Below are 25,109 nucleotides of genomic sequence, written 5' to 3'. Positions count from 1 at the left end.
CTCCCAGGTTAAAAATGATGTTTTGTTTTTCAGTTATTTACACGCCAAGTCAATCATCCACAGAGACCTCAAGAGTAATAGTATCCTTCCGGAGATTCGTCCAGAAACTTTGAAAGCACCCTGACTTGTTCTTGTGTATTTTTGTCTCACGTAATAGAAAGTGACTTTCCTGGCTGAGCTCAGTGTGCCGTGAGGAGGGCCCCTGAGTGGGCCGGCGTGCAGGGTTAGTGGAGCCGGGCCCTTCAGCCTTTGGGCTTTCCTGCCGCTGCCTGTCGTCCGTCCACTCGGCCGGGTGTCGCAGCTGTCTGCCACCTGATTTCAGATTCACCTCAGTCTTCCCGAGCCGTTGAGGTCTCACCGGAGCTGCAGTCACATAACCCTGAGGGGAGACGAACAAAGCCTTTCCGCCCCTTCTCGCCCCATGCAGAGCCAGGCCAGTCAGACTCCCCGGCATGCCAGGTTTTAGGCTGTGCTGGCGGGATACAGTCCAGGGCCCCCGCAGACATTTGGGCAAGACCCTCACTCTCCCTCCTGCCTCGGGTCCCGCACTCCAGATCAGCCCCCTCACCCTTCAGACATGTCGGTCTTTCCCCCGTGAGCGGATTGTGAAGGGAAGAGGGAACGTGGTGTTCCACACAGATGGAGAGTGGGCTCTTGCCGTTGACCCTCTCGCCTGAGATTTCTCATAACGCTCCTGATAGGAACATGGCAACCGTGGTTCTCCTTTACCTGCTACACCTCAGATATTTTTCTTCATGAAGACCTCACAGTGAAAATAGGTGATTTTGGCCTCGCCACAGTGAAATCTCGGTGGAGTGGCTCCCATCAGTTTGAACAGTTGTCTGGATCCATTTTGTGGATGGTAAGAATCGAGCCAGTCACTCCAGTAACGCTTGGGGGATTCTGAGATGCTGCTGAGGGATGAGAGAGGGATTGAAGGTCTCGGCTGCACTCACTGCTTTCTTGGTGTTCACAGAGTCAGCGTTAAGGTGTATCGGGTTTTGTTTTTGTAATGTTAAGTAGCTGCTAACGTTTTTCTCTTGTCTTTAAAAATACTGTGAGACCAGTCTACTTCAGCACTCATGTGTATTTTATAAACATGGTTTGAATTTGGTTCTAAATTGTCTCCTTAAAGTCTTGAGTATTCTGGAGTCCGGGAGATAGTACAGCAGGGAAAGCACTTGCCTTGTACGAGGCCAGCCCAGCTTCGATCCCCGCATCCCATATGGTCCCCCAAGCCCGCCAGGAGTGAGCCCTGGGTGCAGAGCCAGGTGTAAGCCCTGAGCACCACCAGGTGTGGCCCCCTCCCCTACCAAAAAAAAAAAAAATCTTTCGTATCTAAAATAGCCTGCTTCTTGGGGGCTGGAGCAATAGCACAGCAGGTGAGGCCTTTGCCTTGCATGCAACCGACCTGGGTTCGATTCCCAGCATCCCATATGGTCCCCCGAACACCGCCAGGAGTAACTCCTGAGTGCATGAGCCAGGAGTAACCCCTATGCATCGCCGGGTGTGACCCAAAAAGAAAAAAAAATTGCCTGCTTCCACAAACCTGTTTGGTATTAGCAGCTTGTAGAGAGAAAGGCTGTTTACCCGGGACTCCTCGAAGACACAGAAGGAGCCACGCAATTAGGAGCAGCCAGGAGAGGACGAGGCGTGGGTGTGGGGCAGGCTGCAGAGTCCCATACCCATTCCTGCTGTGTACGCCGGAGCGAGGACGGAGAAGGAGGGGAAGCAGGAAGGCAGCCCCCCTCGGCGCCACCATGCTCCAGCAAGCCCTTGTCCTGGCGTGTCCCCCCAGAGCTGGCACTTGTCACCCTCTTCAGCAGGTGACATGGGCTGCAGCTGTGGCCCCAGCGGCCGGAGGTAGTCGCCTCCTCTCAGTGTTTTGTTTTTATTTTTGTTTTTGAGAATAATTGCTTTTCATTAAAAAAGGAGAGGTGAGTGTGTCTTCACCAACACCCAACAGTTTATAGCATTTAAAATATAAGGGACCAGAGCTGGAGCAATAGAGCAGTAGGGAGGGTATTTGCCTTGCACATGGCCAACTCGGATGGTCCCCTGTGCACCACCAGGAGTCATTCCTAAGTGCAGAGCCAGGAGTAACTACTGAGCATCACCGGGTGTAACCCAAAAAGCCAAAAAAAAAAAAAGTAAGAATAATAGGGCTGGAGCAATATAGTACAGCACGGCAAGTGCCTGCCTTGCACACAGTCAACCCCAGTTCAGTCCTGGCACCCCTGTGGCCGCCCCCTGGGTCTGCCAGGTGTAGCCCAAGCTTACATGTGTGTGTGTATTCAGTTCTCAGTGATGGTTAAATGATATTAAACATCCTGTTTCTCTTTTGTTTTCATTTGGGGGGAGTTGCACATCCGTTGGTGCTCAGGGGCTAGACCTGGCTCTGCAGTCCAGAATTCCTCCTGGTGAGCTTGAGGGGTATCATTTAGGGTGCTGCGGATCAAACCCAGGTCAGCCATGTGCAAGGCAGACACCCTACCCACCGTCCTACCACTCAGGCCCCTAAACACCCTATTTTTATACATAAACCTAAAATTCACAGACACAGACTCCTGGGCTGGCCAGGAAAGACAGAACAACAGTCAGACCCTTGCCTTTCCCAGGGCCGGCCCAGGCTCGATCCCCAGCACCGCATACCGTCCTCCCAGCCTGCCAGGAAGGACTGGAAATAAGACCGGAGCATAGCTGGGTACCCACCCATCCCCCAAAAATGACTCAGGGCAGTCAGTTTTAAAATTGAAAGAGTCCCAGAACCAAAGCATTTGCAAGCTGCCACTCTGAGCTGAGTGTAGTCTGCCCCGAGCCGGCGAGGCCACGCAGAGCTTTGGCCGGTCTGCATTCAGCCTTCGAGACATCCCTCGGCGGCCGGAAAGCTGCCCTCTTGGCGCCTGGTTACCAGCCGCCTCAGCTCTGTCTGCGTCCCCAAGGGGCATTTCACAGCAGGGCCCTGAGTCAGCCGAGAGAAGCCCGGCGGGAGCTTCGTCTCTGCTTTCTCCCGACAGTGAGTAGGTTGGGGCCAGGGGGCAGTTAGGGGGCGGGGGGCAGGGGGTCTCCCGTGAGTGCCTGGTTAACTCACACCTGCACTTGCCTGTCTCTGAGTCTCTGTCCTTAACTGACAAGTGTGTTTCTCACACCCTTTTGCCTCGGGAGTTAGACTTAGCTAGAGCTTTCCTTTCATGTATAACTATTGAAACAGTCATCATGGGCCCAGGACTGAGCCGGAATCTGCATCTCGGCGCCTTTAGGGCCCCCACCTTGTCATGAAAATGCAGTGCAGCCTAAGAAAAGGAAATCGACTTAAAATTCCATTTTAAAATTTAATTTTTTAAATTTTAAAAGTCTAAATTATTTTTTTCTTTTGAAGTACCTAAGTTACAAAGAAAAAAATGGGTGTTTGAAAGGTGCATTTAACTAATGTAGGAAAGTTAGGCCCAGTCACGTTGCCAGCCTAGTTATTTTCCACACACTTTAATATTCGTAGAAGCTTATTATTATCAACAAGAATAAGCTTCTTAGTTTATTTCCTAGTTTTTAACTGGTGCCTGCTTTGGGGCGTTCCTTGTTTCACTCAGTTTCAGAACAGGGTGTAGCGGGCAGGACCCTTGATTGTTGAAGAAGTTCCTCAGAAGCAGTGGAACCTTTGTAAACTAGGTGCCTGATCTAATGTTATGTGACCATCTGAATTTTTGTTTGTTTCTGTTCGGGGGCTGCACCCAGCGATGCTCAGGAATCACTCCTGGCCGTGCTGGGGTGACCATACGGAGTGCCAGGGATCAGACCCGCATCACCAAAGGCAGAGACCCTACCCACCCGCTGTACTATCACTCCACCCTTGAATTATTTCGTGTATGCGCTCAGCCTGATTTCATCTGTATCCTAGAAGAGAAGGAGACCTCTGTGTGAAGACTTTTCTATAAGGCCACGAGGGTCGTTCCTGCAGTTCTTACAAATGGATGAAACAGGGTTTCCTCAAGCCATCTGCTGACAAGCGAGGGCACACAGTTACTTGGGCCCTCGAAGAGAGGGTGCTCAGGCTTTGAAAACCCTGTGCGTGCCCGCCACCTGGCAGTGTGTGAGTTGCTGTGGAGGCGCAGGCCACTGCACAGGTCTGACCAGAGCCCGCTAGTGATGCCCCCACCATCTCAGCCCGGTCGACACAGCAGTGCTCAGGGGAGCCTTCCCAGCGAGCAGTTCTGGGGTCCCAGCGCCAGGCTGGCACGCTGTACTGGATGTCCAGGTGTGGAGCGGCAGAGCCGCCCTCTCCTGCCTGCTCACAGCCGATGCCCTCGCCACGCCCTCACCAGGCACAGGAGTCCTATTGCAGGCCCTCGAGTCATGTGTGCATGGTCAATCCTTTGGGCACCAAATTATTGTTGGTTTGACAGTGTTTTTATTGACATCTTGCCATTTCTCTAATTCCTTACAACTGGAGCACTATAGAAGAGAAGGTAAAAGAAGAAAACTTGTATCCTGGCACTTAACCAACTATTTATCAGAGGTAGTAGATTTCGTGACTATGGCAACTGAAATGTGCAAGTGTGGAAAAGGGCCTAGGCTCTGCCACGCCTCAGCAGAGGGTACTTTTGACTGTCTTCTGATTAATCCTTGTGCTGTCCCTTGCTTGTGTTTTAAATGGTGGAAGCATCTTTATATCGCTTTTGGAGAAGGAAAATTGAGTTTATTCATTTTCAGGTGTTAACCACTATTGTCTTAGGTGCCAGGATTATCCATACCAAGAGGAAAACTTAAATTCTGAGGCAATCCCATAGTGATTGCCGCTTGCAAAGGTAACCACATTCCAGCGTCTCTGGGCTGAATCAGGAGTGGCAGGCAGGAACTGATTCTCGCTTGACAGAGGAATCAGTCTCGATAAGAATTCAAGTGGTGTTTTGTATAGAGAGAGGTGACTTGTAAAATGATAAAAATCTTAGTAATCATTAGTGTTTACAAGCTTTTCTCTTTCTCTTGGGCTTTAATAAAAGAACAGATTACATACTAGGTGAACTAATGATAAAAAATTTCTCTGGAAATGGTAATGATTTATTTTGCAGTCTTTATTAAGTGGAATGAAGAAGCAACTAGAATGTTTCTCTTTTTTGTTCTAACAGGCACCAGAAGTAATCAGAATGCAAGATAAAAACCCATATAGTTTTCAGTCAGATGTATATGCTTTTGGGATTGTCCTGTATGAACTGATGACGGGGCAGTTACCTTACTCAAACATCAACAACAGAGATCAGGTAATTGTTAACCTTGGGCTTTATTTTACTATTTATATAACCCTCCAGCAGTGGAAAAAGAAGTGTTAGACGCTGGGTCAACACAAAGGTTTTGTGTCTTGATATTTGTGACTAGTTTTAGAAATCTGTGGTATAGTTTTGACACTAACAGCAACATGTGGCTCTTGAAATATATCACTTCAGCCCGACAATGTTATTTTAAGCCTGCATAAAATATAGTTGCAGCTGGAGAGATAGTAAGCAGGTAAGGTGCTTGCCCTGCATGTCGCCGACCCAGATTTGATCCTCAGCATCCCATATTGCCCCCCTGAACACTGCCAGGAGTGACTCCTGGGTGCAGAGCCAGGGGTAAGATCTGAACACCGCCAGGTGTGGCCCAAAAACAGCAACAAAAGGGGCTGAAGCAATAGCACAGCGAGTAGGGCGTTTGCCTTGCACGCGGCCGACCTGGGTTTGATTCCCAGCATCCCATATGGTCCCCTGAGCACCGCCAGGAGTGATTCCTGAGTGCAAAGCCAAGAATAACCCCTGTGCGTCGCCAGGTGTGACCCAAAAAGCAAAAAAAAAAAAAAAAAAAAAAAAAAAAATTTTGAATTTAAATTAAAAAAAAAAAACCAGCAACATAAATGTAGCTGTGGAATGGAGCAAAGTGGAACTAAAGAACACGATTCGCACTATCTATACTTGACAAATATAGCTGACCGGGGGATTGGTGGGCTTGACGGGGCAGTGTGCAGGCTTGGTGCACGCTCCGCAGACTCACTGACCACCCACCCTGCTGCTCTGAGTCCCGGTTGCTCCTCCGGCACTTGGTGTTTCTCTGGAAAAGTTACTCAGACATTTTAGCTTCGTTCTTTAATTTTTCCCCCATTCATTTTTTTTTTAATTTATAAGATTGTTTACAGTAATTTTATGTTTAGTATTCTAACACCAAACCTACCACCATTACACCTTACCGCCACCATTATTTTGAATTTTTCCATCAACACCCAAGCCTGCCCCAAAGGCAGATCCTAAATAATTTATTTTGTGTTGCTTGTTAAGAATAATTCACTAAAAATGATCCAAAAAGCTTTCCTTAGAGGAAAGTGTATGAAGACTGTTGCATCTCAGCCATTAAGACCTTGTATAAGAGATTACTAACATTGTTACAGGTTGAGCGTCCTGTGCTAATATGTATGTGTGTGGGTGTGGGTATGTATACACATGTATATATACATATACAGGGGGGTGTTTTGTTTTAATCGAGATTAGTTGCCTTCTACTCTACACCCCATCAAACGTGGTGTGCTACTCTTGGTATATCAGTCGCTCCAGGAGTTCTAAAATTTTACTTTTTTTTCTCTTTTTGGGTCACACCCAGTAATGCCAGGGGTTACTCCTGGTTCTGCACTCAAGAATTACCCTTGGGTGGTGCTCAGGGGACCATATGAGAGGCTGGGAATCGAACCAAGGTCGGCCACATGCAAAGCAAACGCCCTACTCGCTGTGCTTATCGCTCCAGCCCCGATTCTAAAATTTTAAATAGGGTCAAACATCTGGAATTAAATTTTTAACTGGATGGTGACTTTGCGGTCAGAAGGCATCTCTGCAGCTTGCAGCTCTCTTCCGCGATCTCTTTGTGAGTCTCTGGATCATGGCTGTCAGGGAGCTTATATGGCACCAGAGGCAGTTTGTGGACATGGCTGCCAGGCTCCTGGAAGATCAGGCATTGTGGGGAGGTCTCGTGCAAGCTTGGATATTTTGGTTAGAAAACCTACATACCTGAGTTTTTCAGCAGATTCATTCCATATGTGGGGCTCATTCTCATTCCTGAGCCTGTGGAGATCAGCAGTGAGCATGGCGGCAATCGGGTTCTGGAGGTTTTTGACTGCCAGGGAGGGGCCCTGCCCCACTCCGGGTGCCCTGGATGAGCTTAGCCTGGCCTGGTGTGTGGAGGTTTCTCTGCCACTTTTGCTCTCTTCCGAAATTTATTTGTGAGTCTCTGGATCATGGCCATTAGTGAGCTTTTCTGGTGCCCAGAGGCAGTTCCTCCCCACTCATTTTTATTGAGTAGTTTCAGTCTTAGTGACGAGAAGTTTTTATAAAGAGCATGGAGAGATAGCACAGCAGGTGCTTGCCTTGTACATGGCCAACTCGGGTTTGATCCCTGGCACCCCTATGGTCCTCCACGCTGAACCAGAATTGACCCCTGAGCACATCTGGGTGTGTGACCCTATAGCCAAGAGAGAAAAATAAGGAATTTAAATGCAGATGCTGAGACAGCTGCTAAAAAGGCTAAGAACTTTTTGATTCCTGCTACAATAGATTACAGATTACCAATATTCAGTAAGTGCTATGTACAACATTTTTTAAGTTGAAGAGATCAGATTTAATCTGACGTGTAACATCCCCTTTCCACGGGAAATGTCCTAGAGAGCAGTGGGAGGCTGGGCAGGAACCAGGAGGACTTCACCTCCCGGCCCCAAGTGTCTGCCGGGTCCCTGCCTTCCATGGGCAGGACTCCAGGCACTGTGGGCTCTTTAACTTCTTACCCTACCCAAGTAGAGGCCCGCAGAAAAGTTAGGCATGTCATAAGTACACGGTGTGTTTTCAATATTCATGTATTTTCTTGCTTAACTCAAAGGTTGCACGATCTGCCTTTGTTTCCTCCTCAGATCATCTTTATGGTGGGTCGAGGCTACCTGTCACCAGATCTCAGTAAGGTACGGAGTAACTGTCCGAAAGCCATGAAGAGGTTGATGGCCGAGTGCCTGAAGAAGAAGAGAGAGGAGAGGCCGCTCTTCCCCCAGGTGAGAGGGCGTCCTGGCCCCCAGCACGGCCCATCTCTCACAGACCCCCAGTGATTAAGCCCCCTCGCTCTCCCTCTCCCTCTTCTTCACTCCCCTCCTCTCCCTCTCCCTTTCTCCCCCACGACCAGAGTAGCCCCCTGAGTGTAGCGAGTGTAGCCCAAATGTCACCCCCCTGTAAAAGAGTTATTTGTAAAAAGCAAAACCACATCATGTGAAATCGGGGCCAAAGAGACAGCTGAAGGGCCAAGCCCAAGCTTTGCCTTCTGGGGGTTCTTGGTTCAATCTGGGCATCACATGTTTCCCAGAACACTGCTGGGTATGCCTCCCCCTCCATAAAGACAAAATATCAGCTAATAAACTATGTTTTATAGCCTTGAGGAATGAAAGTCTTCCCCCAAAAGGGGGGGTAAATCTGAACTTTATAGAAAGGAAAGGATTGGCACCTGTAACCATGATAAAAGTTTCAAAACTGGGGGCTGGAGCGATAGCACAGCGGGTAGGGCGTTTGCCTTGCACGCGGCCAACCCGGGTTCGATCCCCGGCATCCCATATGGTCCCCCAAGCACCGCCAGGAGTAATTCCTGAGTGCAGAGACAGGAGTAATCCCTGAGCATCGCTGGGTGTGACCCAAAAAGCAAAAAAAAAAAAAGTTTCAAAACTTCCTTATGGTAAAAACAGCACCAAGGAGATGGAGAGATGAGTGCAGCAGTTAAGGCATTTGCCTGGCACCACGTATGGCCGCAAGCACTGCCAGGAATAACAGCAACCCCAAACATAGTTCTGACAGGGGCTAGAGCAACAGGATAGCGGGCAGGGCGCTGACTGGCTTCGCTCTTTGGCATCCCAAGTAGCCCCTCTAGCAATGCCAGGAATGATCCCGGAGCATAGAGCCAGGAGTAAGCCCTCAGCACTGCTGGGTGGCTCAAAAACAAAAATTAATTACGACAAAATAAAAAATGACATTGAGAAACACAGGAAATAATTATAGCATATATACCAAAGAGTAAATAGTTGTCTTGTACCTGGAACTCTGACAAATCAGTGAGTAAAAGATAATCAACAGGAAATGAGCAACGACTGTCAGTGATTGCTCCAAATAAATAGAAGGAGAGAATGAACTTAGGTCAGAGCGTTAAAATCAGTAAAATGCAAAGTAACACCGCCAGAGAAGACCTTGCCTGTCTCCGATTGGCGGTATCGGGGTAGGAGACAGCGCCGGGATGTGGGGAAGAACTTTCCTCTCAAGATCATAATGGGGCTGGTGGGAATGAGGATTGCTTTGGTCTTAGTCCGAGACCAGCTATACAGAGGGCATCTGCATGCATGTTCCCATATTCCCTTGGCCTGAAATCCGCTCCAGAACCAGCCTCCCCAAGAATCCAGCTGCTGGGCCTGCAGCCAGGTCGAGCACATGTGTTGCATGCAGGATCCCTGAATGTGTGATTTCCCCGAGAACCGCCAAGAGTGTCCTCCAGAGACTGAGTTGGATTAGCCCCCGAGCATCACCAGGAGTGGCCCAAGAATTCAGCCGTGACGAGTGGAACAGCAATCAGGGCGGCTCTGTCCAGCTGGCGCGTGTCGGGACGGGGGAGCGCAGGCTGCAGGGCGGAGCAGCGCCCTGAGTAAGAGGCGAGGGCCGGGGCTGCTGTCCCGGTGCCTGTGCGCTAGGAAGACCCAGGCTGAAATCAGCTCGAGCTGGGCGCTGGAAGCCTCATTCTGCATCTGACCTGCAGCTGTTGGGACTGTTGGAATGTTGGCCTGTTAGGACTGGAATTGAAAACATGTTTGTGGCATCACTTTCTCTGCCCTGCTAAGACTAAGCTTGACCAGACTTCCAGTAATACACAAGTCACAGCTTCTGTCGAAAGTTGTGGTTAGGGGCTGGAGCCATAGTCCAGCAGGGGGAGGGGGCATCTGCCTCACACGTGGCCAACCCGGGTCAATCCCCGACACCCATAGGGTCCCCCGAGTACCACCAGGAGTAATTCCTGAGTGCAGAGCCAGGAGGAAGCCCTGAGCATCACCAAGCGTGACCCAAAAAGAGAAGGAAGGAAGGGAGGGAGGTGTGGTTAGCAGAATAGGAGGTGCCATGACAGTGCCAGTGGGTGGGCAGGTGCACACCGCCACTGAGTCTGCAGGTGCCCTCGGCGCGCTCCACACCTCACAGGCTCGTCCTGGACTCCGCCCTCAGGAGCCGCCTCAGCAGAATGTCTGTGCTTCTCAGGATCCGCTCCTCTCTCTGGCTTGTCGCCTGTCACTTCTCAGTCCTGTGCAGTCCGGGCCACTGGCCCCTGCTTTTCATGATGCGTGTAGGACATTTCTCTCTACGCAGGCTCTTCACCAGTCACTCACTCTGCTCCTTCTCTTTCTAAAATCACAGTTGCTCTACTGCTTAATTATTTTTTGTAAATGCATTCTCTTCTTCCCAAAAGGGCCTTGTGGTCGATAAGGAAAAGGTGTAGATTTCCTTTTTTTTTTTAAATTTTTTATTAGTCACCATGAGGTACACAGACTTACAAACTTTCATGCTTGTGTTTCAGTCATACAAGGGTCAAGTGCCCATCCCTCCACCAGTGCCCAAGACTTTTTTTTTTTAATTATTATTATTTATAGTTTTATAGTTTCTGGATGTTGGCCATTGATGGGATTACATGGTGTCTGGAAGAGAGCAATGCAGTCTCTTGGCCCTGTACCTGGCTGTCTTCACTGGGGCCCCTCGGAGAGGATGGGTTGTGTTTCCCTCCCCTCCCCCACCCCCAGCAGAGCCTCGACAGTTGAGGACCTCCAGAACCCAGCCATGGCCATGCTCAGGGCTACTCTCCACATGTTCGGACGAGCCTCATGCATGGGGGAGCCGGCAGAGGAACCCAGGTGTGCAGGACCCAGGGCCGAGATCTCCAAGGCTGCTTGGATTGGGACTGGGCCTCTTCCACCCAGATCCCCCATTTTCCAATAGCGAGGCAGTCACACCCAGAGACTGCCCCCAGCGCTATGTGATCCCGTCAATGACCAGAATCCAGAGACTACAAAACCAAGCTCCCTATGAAACAAACATATGTTGGGGGTTCTGGTATTTTCCCAGGCATTTAGAATAATAGTGAAAATAAAAATAATGTAATGTTTCAGGTGCTTTTTTTATAGTGTGATACGGCAGGCTTTTAAAGATTTCTACCACCCAAATTTTTGTTCTTCCTTTTTCTTTTTTAGATCCTCGCCTCTATCGAGCTGCTGGCCCGCTCATTGCCAAAAATTCACCGCAGTGCATCAGAACCCTCCTTGAACCGGGCTGGCTTCCAGACGGAGGATTTCAGTCTCTATGCTTGTGCTTCTCCAAAAACACCCATCCAGGCAGGGGGATACGGTGCGTTTCCTGTCCACTGAGCGGAGTTGAATGAGTGAGCGTGTAAGAGGGTAGGGACAAAGGAACTCGGACTGTGTTGACTTACATATATATTTTGCTACCTTGAGTAGGATATGCTTTCTTCCGTACAGGAGCCAAAGACCAGAACACGTGTGTTCTTACAGACTGGATATAGACCTTTCCTGATCCAGAAATCTCCCTCAGAGTTGGGTTTCTCCGAACCCGGGGGTCTTTCCGTGCAGAGACATTGCTCCCCGTCGCAGGGCCCCTGCAAGAGGCTTCCCTTCCTGAGTGTGTTGTGTTTACTTGGTTATGCTCATGATTAAATGTCGGTGAAACTTTTCTCCTGCACCTTCTGTTATTTGCTGTGAAGTGTCCCAGGGTCCGTGGGACCACTGTGCGTGCGAGTACTCACGGCACGAGAGGACGGAGTCGGTCCTGCGTGCGGCCGGCCGTGCAGACACGAGGACTGAGGAAGGCCGTTTTTCGGCCTTACTCTTGCTTGGTGGCCTTTCCCTGCAGTATGGAGAATAGGAATGCCCTTTGTTCCCTAGAGAAGCCAGCTGGATTTTGTTGATGAGTTGTGACTGTGAGCAACCAAAGATATTGCACCTTGGACATGAATGATTGTGGCTGTGGCGGGGGGTGGGGGAGGAGATTATGTAATTTAGTTCCTGTTTAATATAAATTTTCTTTAAATAGGCAGGATAGACTTCACACAGAGAAGTTAAGTTTCCTTCCAAGTTCGCTACCTCTTTCTTCGCTCCAGAGAAGTGTCTGACCATTTCTTTGGTCTTTTTGACATCTGTTTTTTTTATTTAAGTAGTTCTGGTTGCCAAACAACCACATAATGAGTTTGTTTTAATTATCGTGTAGATTAGACTTTCCTCTCTTGATGCCCGCGTTGTAGCAGTCACCTCATCCACGTGTTCCGTGAAATGCCTCCACTCTCGGAGTCTTCGTCTAGCAAAATTCCCCTCGTGACGAACAAGCTCTTCCCTGTCCTCCCCTCCCTTCTCATCACCCCTCTCCTCCCTTCCTCTCCCCTCTCCCCTCCTCCCTTTCCCTTCCCTTTCCTGTGCCAGGGATTAGTCTTGGTGCTTCACACAGCCAGGCTAGTGCTGGGTGACTGAGTCCATCCCCATCCCGGGCTTTTTCCCCATTCCACCGAATGAAGAATCCCTAAGACTGTCTGGTACCTAACACCTTCCCATGGAATGTGTGTGGTAGTCGTCATGTTCTTCCCGTGGGCCTGAATCCTAGAGAATCAAAAGTGAACCAAGTAACAGTGTTGCCATTTCATGGACAAAATCAGAGTCAGCCCAGGGACAAAGGCAGCCTCTTCAATACGTCATTTATATCATCCGGAATGGGATGATTTTTTTTCTAATTACCATGAATTACTAAGTTTCCAAGATATTTGTGATTGAGTTGTAGGCACCCAGTGTTCCAAAACCAGGCCCTTCACCAGTGTCCACCAACCTCCAGCGTTCCCACCTGCCCCTGTTGCAGGCACTTTTCTCTTCTGCAGTTTTTCTAGTGTTTTGGGACAATTTTCAAACATAGGCAGTTCAAGATTGTCCTAGCACACAAGTTGCAGAGCATAAAAGCCATGCTTTGTAAAGAAGAAAATTGCATTTAAACAATTGGCAGAAGGGGCTGAAGTAATTGCACGGCAGGGAGGGCGTTTGCTTTGCACGCAGCCGACTCAGGTTCAATTCCCAGCATCCCATATGGTCCCCTGAGCACTGCCAGGGGTAATTCCTGAGTGCAGAGCCAGGAGTCAACCCTGAGCATCGCCAGGTGTGACCCCAAACGGCAGAAATGTTATGTACCCTATGTACCATCGATGAGTTTTTGAATATGTTGTTTGAAGCAGTTGGATTTCAGTATCTGTGATAAGAAAACCAATCAGTGATAAGTTTATGTACCTGTTGCCCCTCCTTTGGGTCGCTTAAAAGTGATGCCATTGTTGTTTTCAGGAATTGGTTCATAATGTTCAGAAAAGAATAAATGAAAGTATGAGAAAAGTTTGAAGTGTTCAGTAAATTTAAAGTAAAAAGTTTAAAGGCTTTCTCATACTTTATAAAAAGGAGGGGCTGGAGTGATAGCACAGCAGGGAGGTGTTTGCCTTGCATGAGGCCGACCAGGTTCGATTCCCAACATCCCATATGGTCCCCCGAGCACTGCCAAGAGACATTCCTGAGTGCAGAGCCAGGAGTCAACCCTGAGCATCTCCAGTGTGACCCAAAAACCCAAATAAATAAAAGAATGTCACATGTTGAAAACAAGTGCATAATTTCTAAATCTTGTAGTAACACTAAAAATAAGATTTTAGAAATTATTACATAGGGTTCATTGATTCCTGGGTAATTCTTGAGTGCAGAGCCATGAGTAGCCCCTATGCATGGCCAGGTGTGACCCAAAAAACAAAAATAAATAATAAAATTAAGTAAAATAAAAATAGGGCAGGGGCTGAAGCAATAGTACAGCGGGTAGGGAGCTCAGCTTGCATGACCTGGTTCAATCCCCAGTACCCCATATTGCCCCCCAAGCCCCACCAGGAGTGATCCCTGAGCACAGCCAGGAGTAAACTCTGAGCACCATCCAGAATGGCCCCCAAGCAAAAGTAACTAGGACAGCCAAGATGTATTTAGATAATGTGAGTCCACAGAAGGAGCATTTGCAGGATAGTGATAATGGTAGTGGGAATTTCCTGCTGTATTTTTATTTGTTTTATACCCAGTGACTGGGTGTGGGTATGGTTTGGGGCCTACACCTGGAGATTTCCGGCATTGCTCAGGGAGCCATTTGGGTGCAGGGATTGAACCCAGGTTGGCTGCACGCAAGGCGAGCACTGTACGCCTATGCTCTCTTGGCTGTTTCTTCCTTAGACCTGAACTTTCAAATAATTTCCTTTTTATTTTTTCCGCAGGAGTCAGTCTTTCATCAAATTGGTTTTACTTTTTGTGTACTGGGGTGGGGAGGTAGGGGAGTGGGGGAGTGTTGACATCTTTGAGGCCACACCCAGAGGTGCTTGGGGTTTAGTCCTGGCTCTGTACTTAGGGGTCATTGAGTAGTACTTGGGACCATATGTGGTGCCAGGATTGAGCCAGGGTCGGTCACATGTGAGGCCAGCGCCTTAACCATCCGCACTATCTCTGTAGCTCCAGTGGAACACTTCTCATATTTTTACTAGTCAGTAATGAGATGAATCTGTATTTTTGTTGTTGGGTTTTGTTTTTTGTTTTGTTTTTGTTTTTTGTTTTTTAATTTTTTTTATTTTGGGACCCTACCCAACTTTGCTTTGGACTTACTCCTGTTTCTGTGCTCAGGGACTATGTCCAGTGCCAGGGACCAAATCAGAGTTGGCTTCATACAAGAAAAGTTTCTAGGGGGCTGGAGTGATAGCACAGCGGGTAGGGCCAGGAGTGATCCTTGTGCATTGCTGGGTGTGACCCAAAAAGAAAAAAAAAAAAGAGAGAGAAAAGTTTCTAAACCTTTCTCTACCACTCTCCAGCCCCAAAAGTTACATATATATATATATATATATATATATATATATATATATACACACATATATATACTTGGTTTTTGGGTCACACACAGTGATGCACAGGGGTTACTCCTGGCTCTGCACTCAGGAATTACCCCTGGAAGTGCTCAGGGGACCATATGGGATGCTGGGAATTGAACCTGGGTCAGCCACGTGCAAGGCAAACGCCCTACCCGCTGTGCTATTGTTCCGGCCCCTATATTCTCGATTTTAAGTAGTTTTATTATTTAAGCAAATGCTTTAAGTTTCTTTAAGATATTACAGTGTTGGGGCTGGAGAGATAGCACAGCGGGTAGGGCGTTTGCCTTGCACGCGGCCGACCCGGGTTCAAATCCCAGCATCCCATATGGTCCCCTGAGCACAGCCAGGGGTAATTCCTGAGTGCAGAGCCAGGAGTAACCCCTGTGCATCGCCAGGTGTGACCCAAAAAGCCAAAAAAAAAAAAAAAAGATATTACAGTGTTGTGCTTGCTAGCATTTAAATACTAAGCCATTAGATCATTGTCTTTAAAATGGTGCATTTTAGAGGCCAGAGAGATGATCTAAGGGCTAAGAAACGTGCCTTGCACACAGCTGACCCTGGTTTATTCCTCAGCCTCTGCATATGGTCCCTCGAGGTCGGCCAGGAGTAAGCCCTGAGTGTGGCCCAAACTCCTCACATACAAACGCACCCAAAAGAAGAATTACTGGGGCTGGAGCGATAGCACAGCGGGTAGGCCGTTTGCCTTGCACGCGGCCGACCCGGGTTCGATTTCCAGCATCCCATATGGTCCCCTGAGCACCACCAGGGGTAATTCCTGAGTGCAGAGCCAGGAGTAACCCCTGTGCATCGCCAAGTGTGACCCCAAAAAAAAGCAAAAAAAAAAAAAAAGAATTACTGAACATTTCTAAACATTTTTACTTACTAAGTTTCTCATCTCTCCCGTGATCACTTGTCTTGTTTAAGCAGTCCAGTGCAGGGGCTGAGAGCGCAGTGAGCTGAGCGTGTGCCCGGGCTCAGGCCACTCCACATGGTCCCTCAGCACTGCAGGGAGCGACCCCTGCCACAGAGCTGGGCATGTCCTAAGGTCAAACCCCAAACATCCGCTGTGGGGCCTGGAGCGTATGTCAGTGGAGAGGGCCTGCCTGGCAGGGGCGGCCCGGGGTCAGCCCTGCACTGCCAAGAGAAGTGCAGTGTGTCCGTGCCAGAGCAGCCTTCATCCTTCAGGAACTCCCACGTCACACAAGGAGACTGGCTTTGGTGTGATTCAGGTGACTGTCTCCCTCCTTGAGGGGACAGGTTTGTGTGCAAAATAACACACCGAAGCCCAATTCTGGAAGGAAGACTAATTGTGAGTCACTGAAAGTGGTTTAGGGACTTGTTGATTTTTTTTTTTTAATTGAATCGCCGTGAGCTGCAATGACAAAACTTTTATGTTTGAATTTCAGTCGTATGATTATTTAGACCCATGGACTTTGGCGTTCCCTGGGTTTGCATTACAGTTCTATGATTTTTATTTTCCTGTGTGACCTTGGGCAAGTTCACTCAGCTCTAAACACCAGCTCCATTCGCTCATGTGTTTGGCTTGCCGACAGTCACTAGTAACCAATATTCACTAGATGGAATTTAATGATATCAGAAAATCCAGGTGTCCCCAGATATGTATAGACATGTATTCATATGTGATTTCGGGATCCCCATCCGAAACCACTACTGTTAAAAAATTGTGTTTGGGGGCTGGAGTGATAGCACAGTGGGTAGGGCGTTTGCCTTGCACGAGGCCGACCCGGGTTCGAATCCCAGCATCCCATATGATCCCCTGAGCACCGCCAGGGGTAATTCCTGAGTGCATGAGCCAGGAATGACCCCTGTGCATTGCCAGGTGTGACCCAAAAAGCAAAAAAAAAAAATTTAAAAAATTGTGTTTGGAGGGGGCTGGAGCAATAGCACAGCGGGTAGGGCATTTGCCTTGCACTCGACCAACCCGGGTTTGATTCCCAGCATCCCATATGGTCCCCCAAGCACCTCCAGGAGTAATCCTGAGTGCAGAGCCAGGAGTAACCCCTGTGCATCGCCGGGTGTGACCCAAAAAAAGTGTTTGGAGAAAATAGTATAGCAGGTTGGGTGGCTTGCCTTGTGCACAGCTGACCCGGGTTCAACCCAGGTTCCATATATGGTCCCTGGGGCCCTACCAGGAGTGATCCCTGAGCACAGTCAAGAGTAAGCCCTGAACACCACTGGACGTGGCTCCAAAACAAACACAATCATGTTAAAACTAACTAAATTTCAATCACTGCTAATAAAGCAACCCCAGAAGTCACCAGTATGGGCCGAGCAATAGGAGAGTGGGTAGGGTTGCCCCGCACACGGCCTCGCCGGGTTCAGTCCCACCAACCCACATGGTCCCCAGCACCGTCCCGAGCAGTTTGAGTGCAGAGCCAGAAGTAAGCCCTGAGCATCACCAGGTGTGACCCCTCCTTCCCCCCCCCAAAAAAAACAACAGCCCATCTACAGTTAAGAGAAAGTGGCCTCTAGACTCAACAGGAGGGTAGATGAAAAATTTCGGTACGCAACAGACAAAGTTAAATAAGCTAAGAGTGTGATGCCTCGAAAGAACTTGGTGGTTTAAAGAATTTCCCCGTGTATCAGTCCCATAGCACAGGCAGAGTGCTTGCTTGCGTGTGAAGGACCCTCCTTCTGTCCCCCACGGTCCTTTGAACACCCCCACAAAGCCAGGAAGAGCTCTGGAGCACTGCAAGATAGGCCCCCCGCCTCCCCCAGCCCTGCAGTCCCCGCGTTGGCGATAATGCTCAGTAACATGTATTTCTTACTTGATTTTTTTAAGTCATTTACAAGGTAAAATTAAGTCGAAAATAGAAGATCTGGATTTGTCAGCTGTCTACTGTGGACAAGGCATTTGCCCTCAGGATAATTCCTGCTGCTTTCCTCCCCAGAGAGGCCTTGTAATAATAACAATGAGTTGATGAATCAGGTAGGGGGGTGGATTTTGGACTGCTGGCCGCCTGGTGGGAACCCTGGCGTGTGCGCCTGGGAAATGTGCAATTCTGGCCCCTGTGCCGCCGGCCGCCGGCCCGCCCTCTCCGACTGTAGAGGCTGGCATCCTGCCTGAGCGTCGGGCATTTCTGCTTGCGCGCTGCTGGGCCTGCAAGGTGCCCGGTGTGGCAGGAAGTCGCCTTGCCGCCAGGGGTCTGTCTCTGGATTAGTTGGGATCATACACTTTTTTTTAAAACGAGCTCTTGTCTCCCTCCACAGGAGAATTTGCAGCCTTCAAGTAGCCACACCACCGGGCAGCATCTACTCTTTGTTTCTTAAGTCTTGTGTTCGTACAGTTTGTTAACATCAGACACAGTTCTCTTCCTCCAATCTTTTTTTAAAGATAAAGAATTTTCAATGCATAGCTGGTATGGAACAGAGTGGAATTTCCCATCCATCGAAAGAGGGACGAATGTTTTAGGACCAGACTCCTCTGCTGCCAGTGTTTCTTCTTCGACACAAATACCGCGTGCATACCAGTCTGCCTGCTCCCCGGAAGAGAGGAGAGAGCCTGAGCGCTGACCTTTTGACGGTCAGGCATGATGGAACGAAAGTGCTGCTACCGCTTGGGACTTGGCTCTGGGAAGCCCGCCAGGTGCCTGGCCCCTAACCTGCACGCCCACCGGGGGCTGCTCAGCCGAGGGGGCGGCGCGATCCCCGGCACCGTTCTCTTTCCTGTTCTGGGGTTTCGTGGTGGAGCGCTCTTTCCTCCGTTCATTTCCGAGGGAAGGAACAAAGATGCAGCATGCCCGTGCCGCGAGGGCGGGCGGGCCTCGCGTGGGCCCAGGCCAGTGGTACCCAGACGAAACAGAAGTAAGCGCGTGCATCGCAGACGGGGCCCGAGGGGCGAGGAGGAGGAAGGGGGTCGGTGTGGAGGCGAAGGGGATGCTGCATCTTTTTCCGGACCTCCTGGGTGGCGGCCTGCGGTTTCCTGGTAGGCTGGGCTGTGCGGGCACAGGCCTTCCCTTCTCACTGGGCCCCGCAATGGAGACACGCACCGGGGTGCTCCACATCTAGCAAGTTCTCAGGAAATACAGTGGATATCTTCCTCTAAGCTCTTCCAGTCACCAAGTACCAATGTGGCTGCTCTGTCCAGGCCCCCCGGCGCCCGGCAGGGTCTAATCAGAAGCCCACCAAACTGCTTCATAACGGTTTTGAATGTGAGACATTTATGTAACTTAAATGTAAGGTACACATTTTAATTTCCAAGTTTCTTCTATTATATTTTTATTAAATAACTTTCAGATCTAATTGAATTGGAATAAAATAAGCCTTCCCACCAGAATTCTATATCCTGGAAAATTGTATTTTTGTTATACAAGCAACTTTTAAAGAAAGGCGATCCTTTTTCTCTATTGAAATCATGGGGAGTCGTAGCATAATGACCGATCTTTATCATTTTTAAATTCATGGTACTTGCTGGATCCACGACTAACATCTTTGCTAATATTCATTGTTTCTCCCGACTGCACTCCGACTCTACGTTCTGCATCTTCCTTCTAGTCTCATCTAGAATATGCAACCTAAAATAAAAATGGTGGTGTCTCCATTCATTCTCCTCCTTCCTTTTTCCCCCAAGCCTGGTCCTCAAAAGGTTGGATAATTTGGCAGTCACGTTCCCAGGCACAGAATAGAGTGATGTAGGTGTCCTGGGACGAAGGGAAGTGGTGTGGGCCTACTTTTGTCCTTTGTGTCGGAAAAAGCTGCTACGTTTTTAAGCTAAAGCTCATTTAAAAAAAAAAAAAAGGAAAACAAAATCTGTGACTCTGGGTTTGTCCTGGCAGATCCCTCCCTTATCCGACACATTCTGGAATCTCTCCTCAGGATTTAGGAATGTAAAGCAAATCTAAGGTATCAGCCCGACCAGGCTCTGAAAGAAATTAAGGGAGGCTCTGTGAGATGATTCAGAGAACTGAACATTGTTACTACAAATTGTGTGTTTTCTGGAAAATCTTTGCCCTCTGTCTCTTTTTTAGTCTACTAAAGCTCACTGCCATTAGATGACTTTCGCTCAGACAGTGTCCTCAGAGGAAGGTTGCTGAAAAGGTGTTCGCAGGGAGACGGAAGCGAGTCCCAGTCAGCGGTGACGCGCACAAGCCCCGTGCCCCTCTGCGTGTCGGCAGCCGTGTCCTAGCACACTGGGACCCCGCAGGCTTGGGAACCGGTTTCTGCTCACTGAAAGAGCATGGTGCTGCCCCGCCTTTAAAAACATGGTCTTGGGAACGTGGGTCCTTGGAAGTGAGTCCCAGCGATGCTTTCCAGCGTGGAGAGAGCTGGCCTTGAGCACGGCTGGCCCTGCCGGTTAGGGGCGCAGACCCCAGGCAGGGCGCAGGAGGTTTCCCTGCGCTTTCCTCAGGCTCGAGAACGTGGTTCAGGGCATCACTGAGCTTTTCCTTCGGGCCCTTAGGAAGACAGAACACTGGGCCGGAGAGAGTAGAGCAGGGAAGGGACTTGCCTTGCACACAGCTGACCTGGCTTGGACCCCTGGTCCCCCCCGTACTGTCCCCCAAGCCCTGCGAGGAGTCAGGAATAAACCCTGAGCACAGTTGGGTGTGGCCAAAAAAAATTTTTTTTTGTTTTGATTAAAAATTAACTTTACCCTTTATGCCGTCAAAATTTCTGTTTTAGAGCACATGCGACATGAGAAAAGGTTTCCTCTCAGTCTCGCTTTATTTTTTGATACTTGGATCGCAGGTAGACTCGGGAGCTCCCTGGGAAGGGTCAGGGGCGCTCCTGGTCGGCGTGAAGCACTTTAGCGCGGCCGGGGAGCCAGTGCGTGGCCCGGCAGACACCGCGGCCCCCGGGAAGGGGCGAGGGACGGGGGGCGAGGCCGCCGACCAGCTGTGACGGGGCCATGAAGGACGGCTCTTAAATGGGATGGTTCCTGGCGGACTTTTTCGTTGTTCAGTGAGAATCTGGGGGATCGACTTCAGCCCCCAAAGTACTGTCGGCCAGTAAGAGCAGAGACGGGACACTGGCGAGCAGCAGAGCCAGGGACACGGTCCTGCTGTCCCAGCACCCAGTCCTGGCGGCGATGCCGAGGACGCCGACTCCAGACCCCGCAGACCCCACCCAAACGTACTTGGAACGTCTGTCTCCCAGGCCGGGAGCTCTGCGGGGCTCAGAGAAACCATCCCGCCTCCAGCCCGAAGCTTGGCAGTCCCGTCCAAGGCTCCAGTTCGTGCAGGCCTTGCTCCGCGCTCATGCTGACCCCTCGTCACCACCGAGCAGGGTTCAGCCAACCCTTCCCGAAACTACCTCCGGAGAACGAGGTTCCTCTTTCCAAATCGGGACAGTGTGGACTGGGATCCGAGCGCTCACGTCAGCCGTCAGGCCGCAGAAACGGAGCTCAGGAGACCCCCGGTTGGAACGAGGTGCCACCGTCCGCGTGGGGCTCGCCTTCAGCCTCGTCACCTTCACGGAGTCGGGGGGACCATTGCTGAGCCGCAGCGGGCTTGGCAAGGCAGTCTGGCTACCACTCTGTCACCGGGGATCCACCCGCCACGAGGCGGGCCTCCCCGCCCACAAGACCCTCTGGTCAGCGTGAGCCGCGCCTGGGCCCGGGGCGTCACTCGTGACGTTCTCAGTGCAAACATGGTGATGTTCTGAGGCCGGGCAGCAGCTCCTTCATTGCCGTGGGGTGGGGAAGGCGCTGGAAAAATACCTTGACAATTTGCCAAATGATCTTACCCAAATGATCTTACCGTGCCTTCGTCATGCAATAAAACAGCTGACATTTCAGCAGGCCGCGCCGGGGTGGGGGAGGAGCCGCTCTCGGCCCCTCTGCTGGTCTTTAGGGGCAGTTGAGACCGCGAGGTCAATGTTCTAAGGGTTTATAGCCAAGAAGAAGAAGAATCCACTCATTTAAAAATTAAAAAAAGAGAGAAAACAGGTAAATTTTCAGCGAACAAAACTATTTTTTTAAAGCACACAATCCCTCGTGGAGTCAGTTATATTTATCACATAGAGCAACGAGGTTGAAACTGTAGTTCAGTGACGTTTCTAGCGAAACTTTTCTACTCCTGTGGGTCCCTCAAGGCGTGGGACTTTTAAGCGAAGCCTCGAGAGCTGTTTCCTGCTGAGGGAAGCTGCGGGACAGACGAGTTCCGAGTCCTGGGCGCCGCTGCCCGCCCGTTCCTGGGTGAACTCCGTCGGTAGCTTGAGCGGGACGGGCTGTTGTGAGTCGGCTGCAGTCTCATCTGCCACCAGACACCCCGGCGCCTTCCGGCCGGGTTGCAAGAGCAGCTCTGCCTGCCCGGGGGGGGGGGGGGGGGGGGGGAGGTCATCGGAAGCATCAGGACCCGAGACCGTCAGCTCTGCTGTTGCCGGCAAACTTCGCTGCCGCCTGGCAGTTGAACCCTAAGTCAACAGAGTTCGCTGGCGGGACGGGGACGGTGGCTGAGACAGGCGGCCGAAGTCCTGAAGCCTCGGGTGACGGAAACCGTGCTTCACCGCAAAGCACAGAGGGACCCGGACCCCCGCCCCCTCCGGAAGTACGTCTTTTTAAATGTCAGCAACAATTTCACCTGTGAATGTAGTTTTTTATTCCTTGCTAAATCCGGCGGTTTTGACTCTTGCAAGGAGAGCAGCAGTCGTGCGTGAGAACACAGCCAGTGTCCAGCGTGTGACGCGTTTTTTTTTTAAAGAGAATCCTCTAGACGGAAGTACTTTTTAAAAACAAAGGAACTGGAGTTGGTTTTTATGTTCGTATCAGCAATATCTCTGTGCCAGGGCTCGGCGGCTCCTGGCCCTGGCACACAGCCCCAGACAGATGGCCCAGCGGCTCCCGTCCGGCCCGGGGGTGGGGCGGGGGACTCGCGAGGGAGAGCTGCTTAGCCCGGTTCTGTCCTGAGAAGTTCGTGTTGTGTTCGTGCGTGCCGCCTTCCTAACCCGTGTGTTGTAGTGCCGTGTGTGTCCTCCCATGCACAGAGACTGGGGACTCGCGTAGGTAAGCCGTGTGGCCCCAGCATCGAGACAAAGGGACCAAAGCGTCAGGGGAGAGGCCGTGGACACGAGGTGGGAAGTAAACCAGTGACCTAGACTGCAGCGTCCGAGTGCAATAAGTGTGCTGCTTCCTCTAAGCTGTGAACTCATCCCCTCCGTGTGCGTCTGTCCGCTGGCCCTCCCCGACCCGTCGGGGACTCGCTCCCTCCCGTGCAGCGGCCTGTGGTTCCGTGTCTGCCCTGACCGTCCCCTCCCTCAGCCCAAGCCAGCCAGCCGCGTGTGCCCCTCGAATTCTGTTGGGTCGTGACCGCTGCTCTGGGTTTGGGCCCAAAGAAATCAAGTCGCCCCCATTCCGCGAGCACGTGGGTTTGAGGACAGTTCTCCAAGGGACAGGGCAAGGAAAATCCTTAGGGTTTTCACTGTGCTGCGGCCGGGACTCCTGGTCTCCCCCCTACTCTGGTGGCCTTGACACTCACACTCCCGCCTCGCTGCCAGTGAGGCTCCCGCATCCACTCAAGCACAGAAAGGTCTGGGTGTGCCCGGGGGAAAGGTGGGATGGTTTCCATGGCCCGCACACCTCTCTCTACCTGCTTTGCAAAAATTACAATGGAGTAACTATTTTTAAAGCTTATTTTTCAATTCATAAAAAAAAATAAAATAAATTTATTTTCCGTCAGATGGATGTCTCCCTTTGTCCCTTACTCCTCAATGTTTGCTTGAATCTTCCTTTTTAAAAAAAAAAAAACAAAAAACAGAAAAACAAAAAGACTCTTCCCACACCTACTTCTTGATACTTCGGTTCTCTTTCCTGCTCAGGTCCCTTCATTTGTACTTTGGAGTTTTTCTCATGTAAATTTGTACAATGGAAAATATTGTTCAGTTTGGATAGACAGCATGGAGAATTAAATTTTAAAAAAGATAGCCGAACTTCAGATTGAAGAAATTTATTTGTGTAAAGTTATTTAAAAACTGTATTATAGAACAAGGCAAACAAGCTCTCTGTACTTGATGTGAATATGCGCATACACTCTAATAAAGATTGACTGCATGGACGCGGCTCTTCTTTCTCTGACCCTCCCTGCCCCCAGCCAACCTGGACCTGCCCCTCAGGGACTCCCGGTCTGTACAGGCGGGGCTGAGAAATGCATCAAACATCACTCACCACTTAGGTGCAAGTCCCTTGGAAATGCTCTGCCCGGGCACAGCTGGGGTGGTGACAGTCTTTGGGGGGTTTTTGGGGGGGGGGGGGCCACACCTGGCGATGCTCAGGGCTTACTCCTGGCTCTGTGCTCAGGAATCACTCCTGGTGGCACTCAGGACCATACGGAAGGCTGGGAATTGAACCTGGGTTGGCCACGTGCAAGGCAAGTGCCCTGCCTGTGGTCCTAGGGCTCCAGCCCCTGCGACTGGCGTATTTCCCTTCTCGCAGTGCCCTCGAACGTTGGTGTTTTGTTTGGGGACCACACCCAGGGGTGCTCAGGAATCACTCCTGGTGGGCTCAGCGGACCACATGGGGTGCCGGGGATAGGACTCCGGTTGGCCGCCTCCCCTCCTGTCACTCTGGTCCCGTGTGGGGCACGCTCGTGTTGGGGGTGCCCCTCGCGTGGGTTAGTGTCACTTGACTGGAGAGGTTCCCGGAGGGCTTGTTTCAAGCTTCTCATTTGGGGAGGGGGTGGCAGATTTGGATCACACTCAGTGGTGCTTAGGGTCAGGACCACAGGTGCCTTACCCCCTGCCCTATCTCTAGCCCTGTCAATCACAACACACACAAAAAACACATGGACATATTTGAAACTATGCTAATTTTTAAGATTTTTTTTTTAACATTTGTTGGTTTTGGCAGCACACCTGGCAGTGCCCAGGGGTTACTCAGGACTTATTTCTGGCATTGCTCAGGGGACCATACGGATACCAGGGATCGAACCTGGGTTGGCCACGTGCAAGGCTGATGCTTCCTCACTGTACCATGGCTCCAGCCCCAACCAATGAACTTTTTCCATGCTAGCTACCCCGCTGAGTTAATTTTGCGCGTTTGAGTTTCTGACCTTAAGTTTGAAGATTTCTAGAAGAAAACCTTGCAAAGCTTCCCCTGGAAGCCCTAAGTTGAACATGAAAAGTCCGATGTATATGCAAGGCAGCAGCTACCAGGAGCTGGCAACTGCCTTCAC

The 25,109-nt window shown here is 50.3% G+C and overlaps 1 protein-coding gene across 3 annotated transcripts in view; it reads left to right on the top strand.

Annotated features, from left to right (window-relative positions):
• The window catches only part of BRAF (B-Raf proto-oncogene, serine/threonine kinase), a 158,241-nt gene extending 134,248 nt beyond the window's left edge, over window positions 1-23,993 (top strand). For 2 of the 3 annotated variants that reach the window (XM_055124025.1, XM_055124026.1), the window contains 6 exons: window positions 34-80; window positions 744-862; window positions 5,124-5,255; window positions 7,913-8,047; window positions 11,255-11,408; window positions 18,217-23,993. In XM_055124025.1, coding sequence (XP_054980000.1) covers window positions 34-80; window positions 744-862; window positions 5,124-5,255; window positions 7,913-8,047; window positions 11,255-11,408; window positions 18,217-18,239 — 610 coding nt within the window. In that variant the 3' untranslated portion in view covers window positions 18,240-23,993. Of the gene's footprint in view, window positions 1-33; window positions 81-743; window positions 863-5,123; window positions 5,256-7,912; window positions 8,048-11,254; window positions 11,752-18,216 lie in introns of those variants that run through there. The other variant, XM_055124027.1, reaches the window with a different exon arrangement.
• The last annotated feature ends 1,116 nt before the right edge of the window (window positions 23,994-25,109 follow it).

This window comes from Sorex araneus, chromosome 1 (assembly GCF_027595985.1).
Source record: "Sorex araneus isolate mSorAra2 chromosome 1, mSorAra2.pri, whole genome shotgun sequence".
Taxonomy (NCBI): Eukaryota; Metazoa; Chordata; class Mammalia; order Eulipotyphla; family Soricidae; genus Sorex; species Sorex araneus.
Note: the sequence above shows the minus strand (reverse complement) of the source record. Positions and strands in the feature narration are given on the sequence as shown.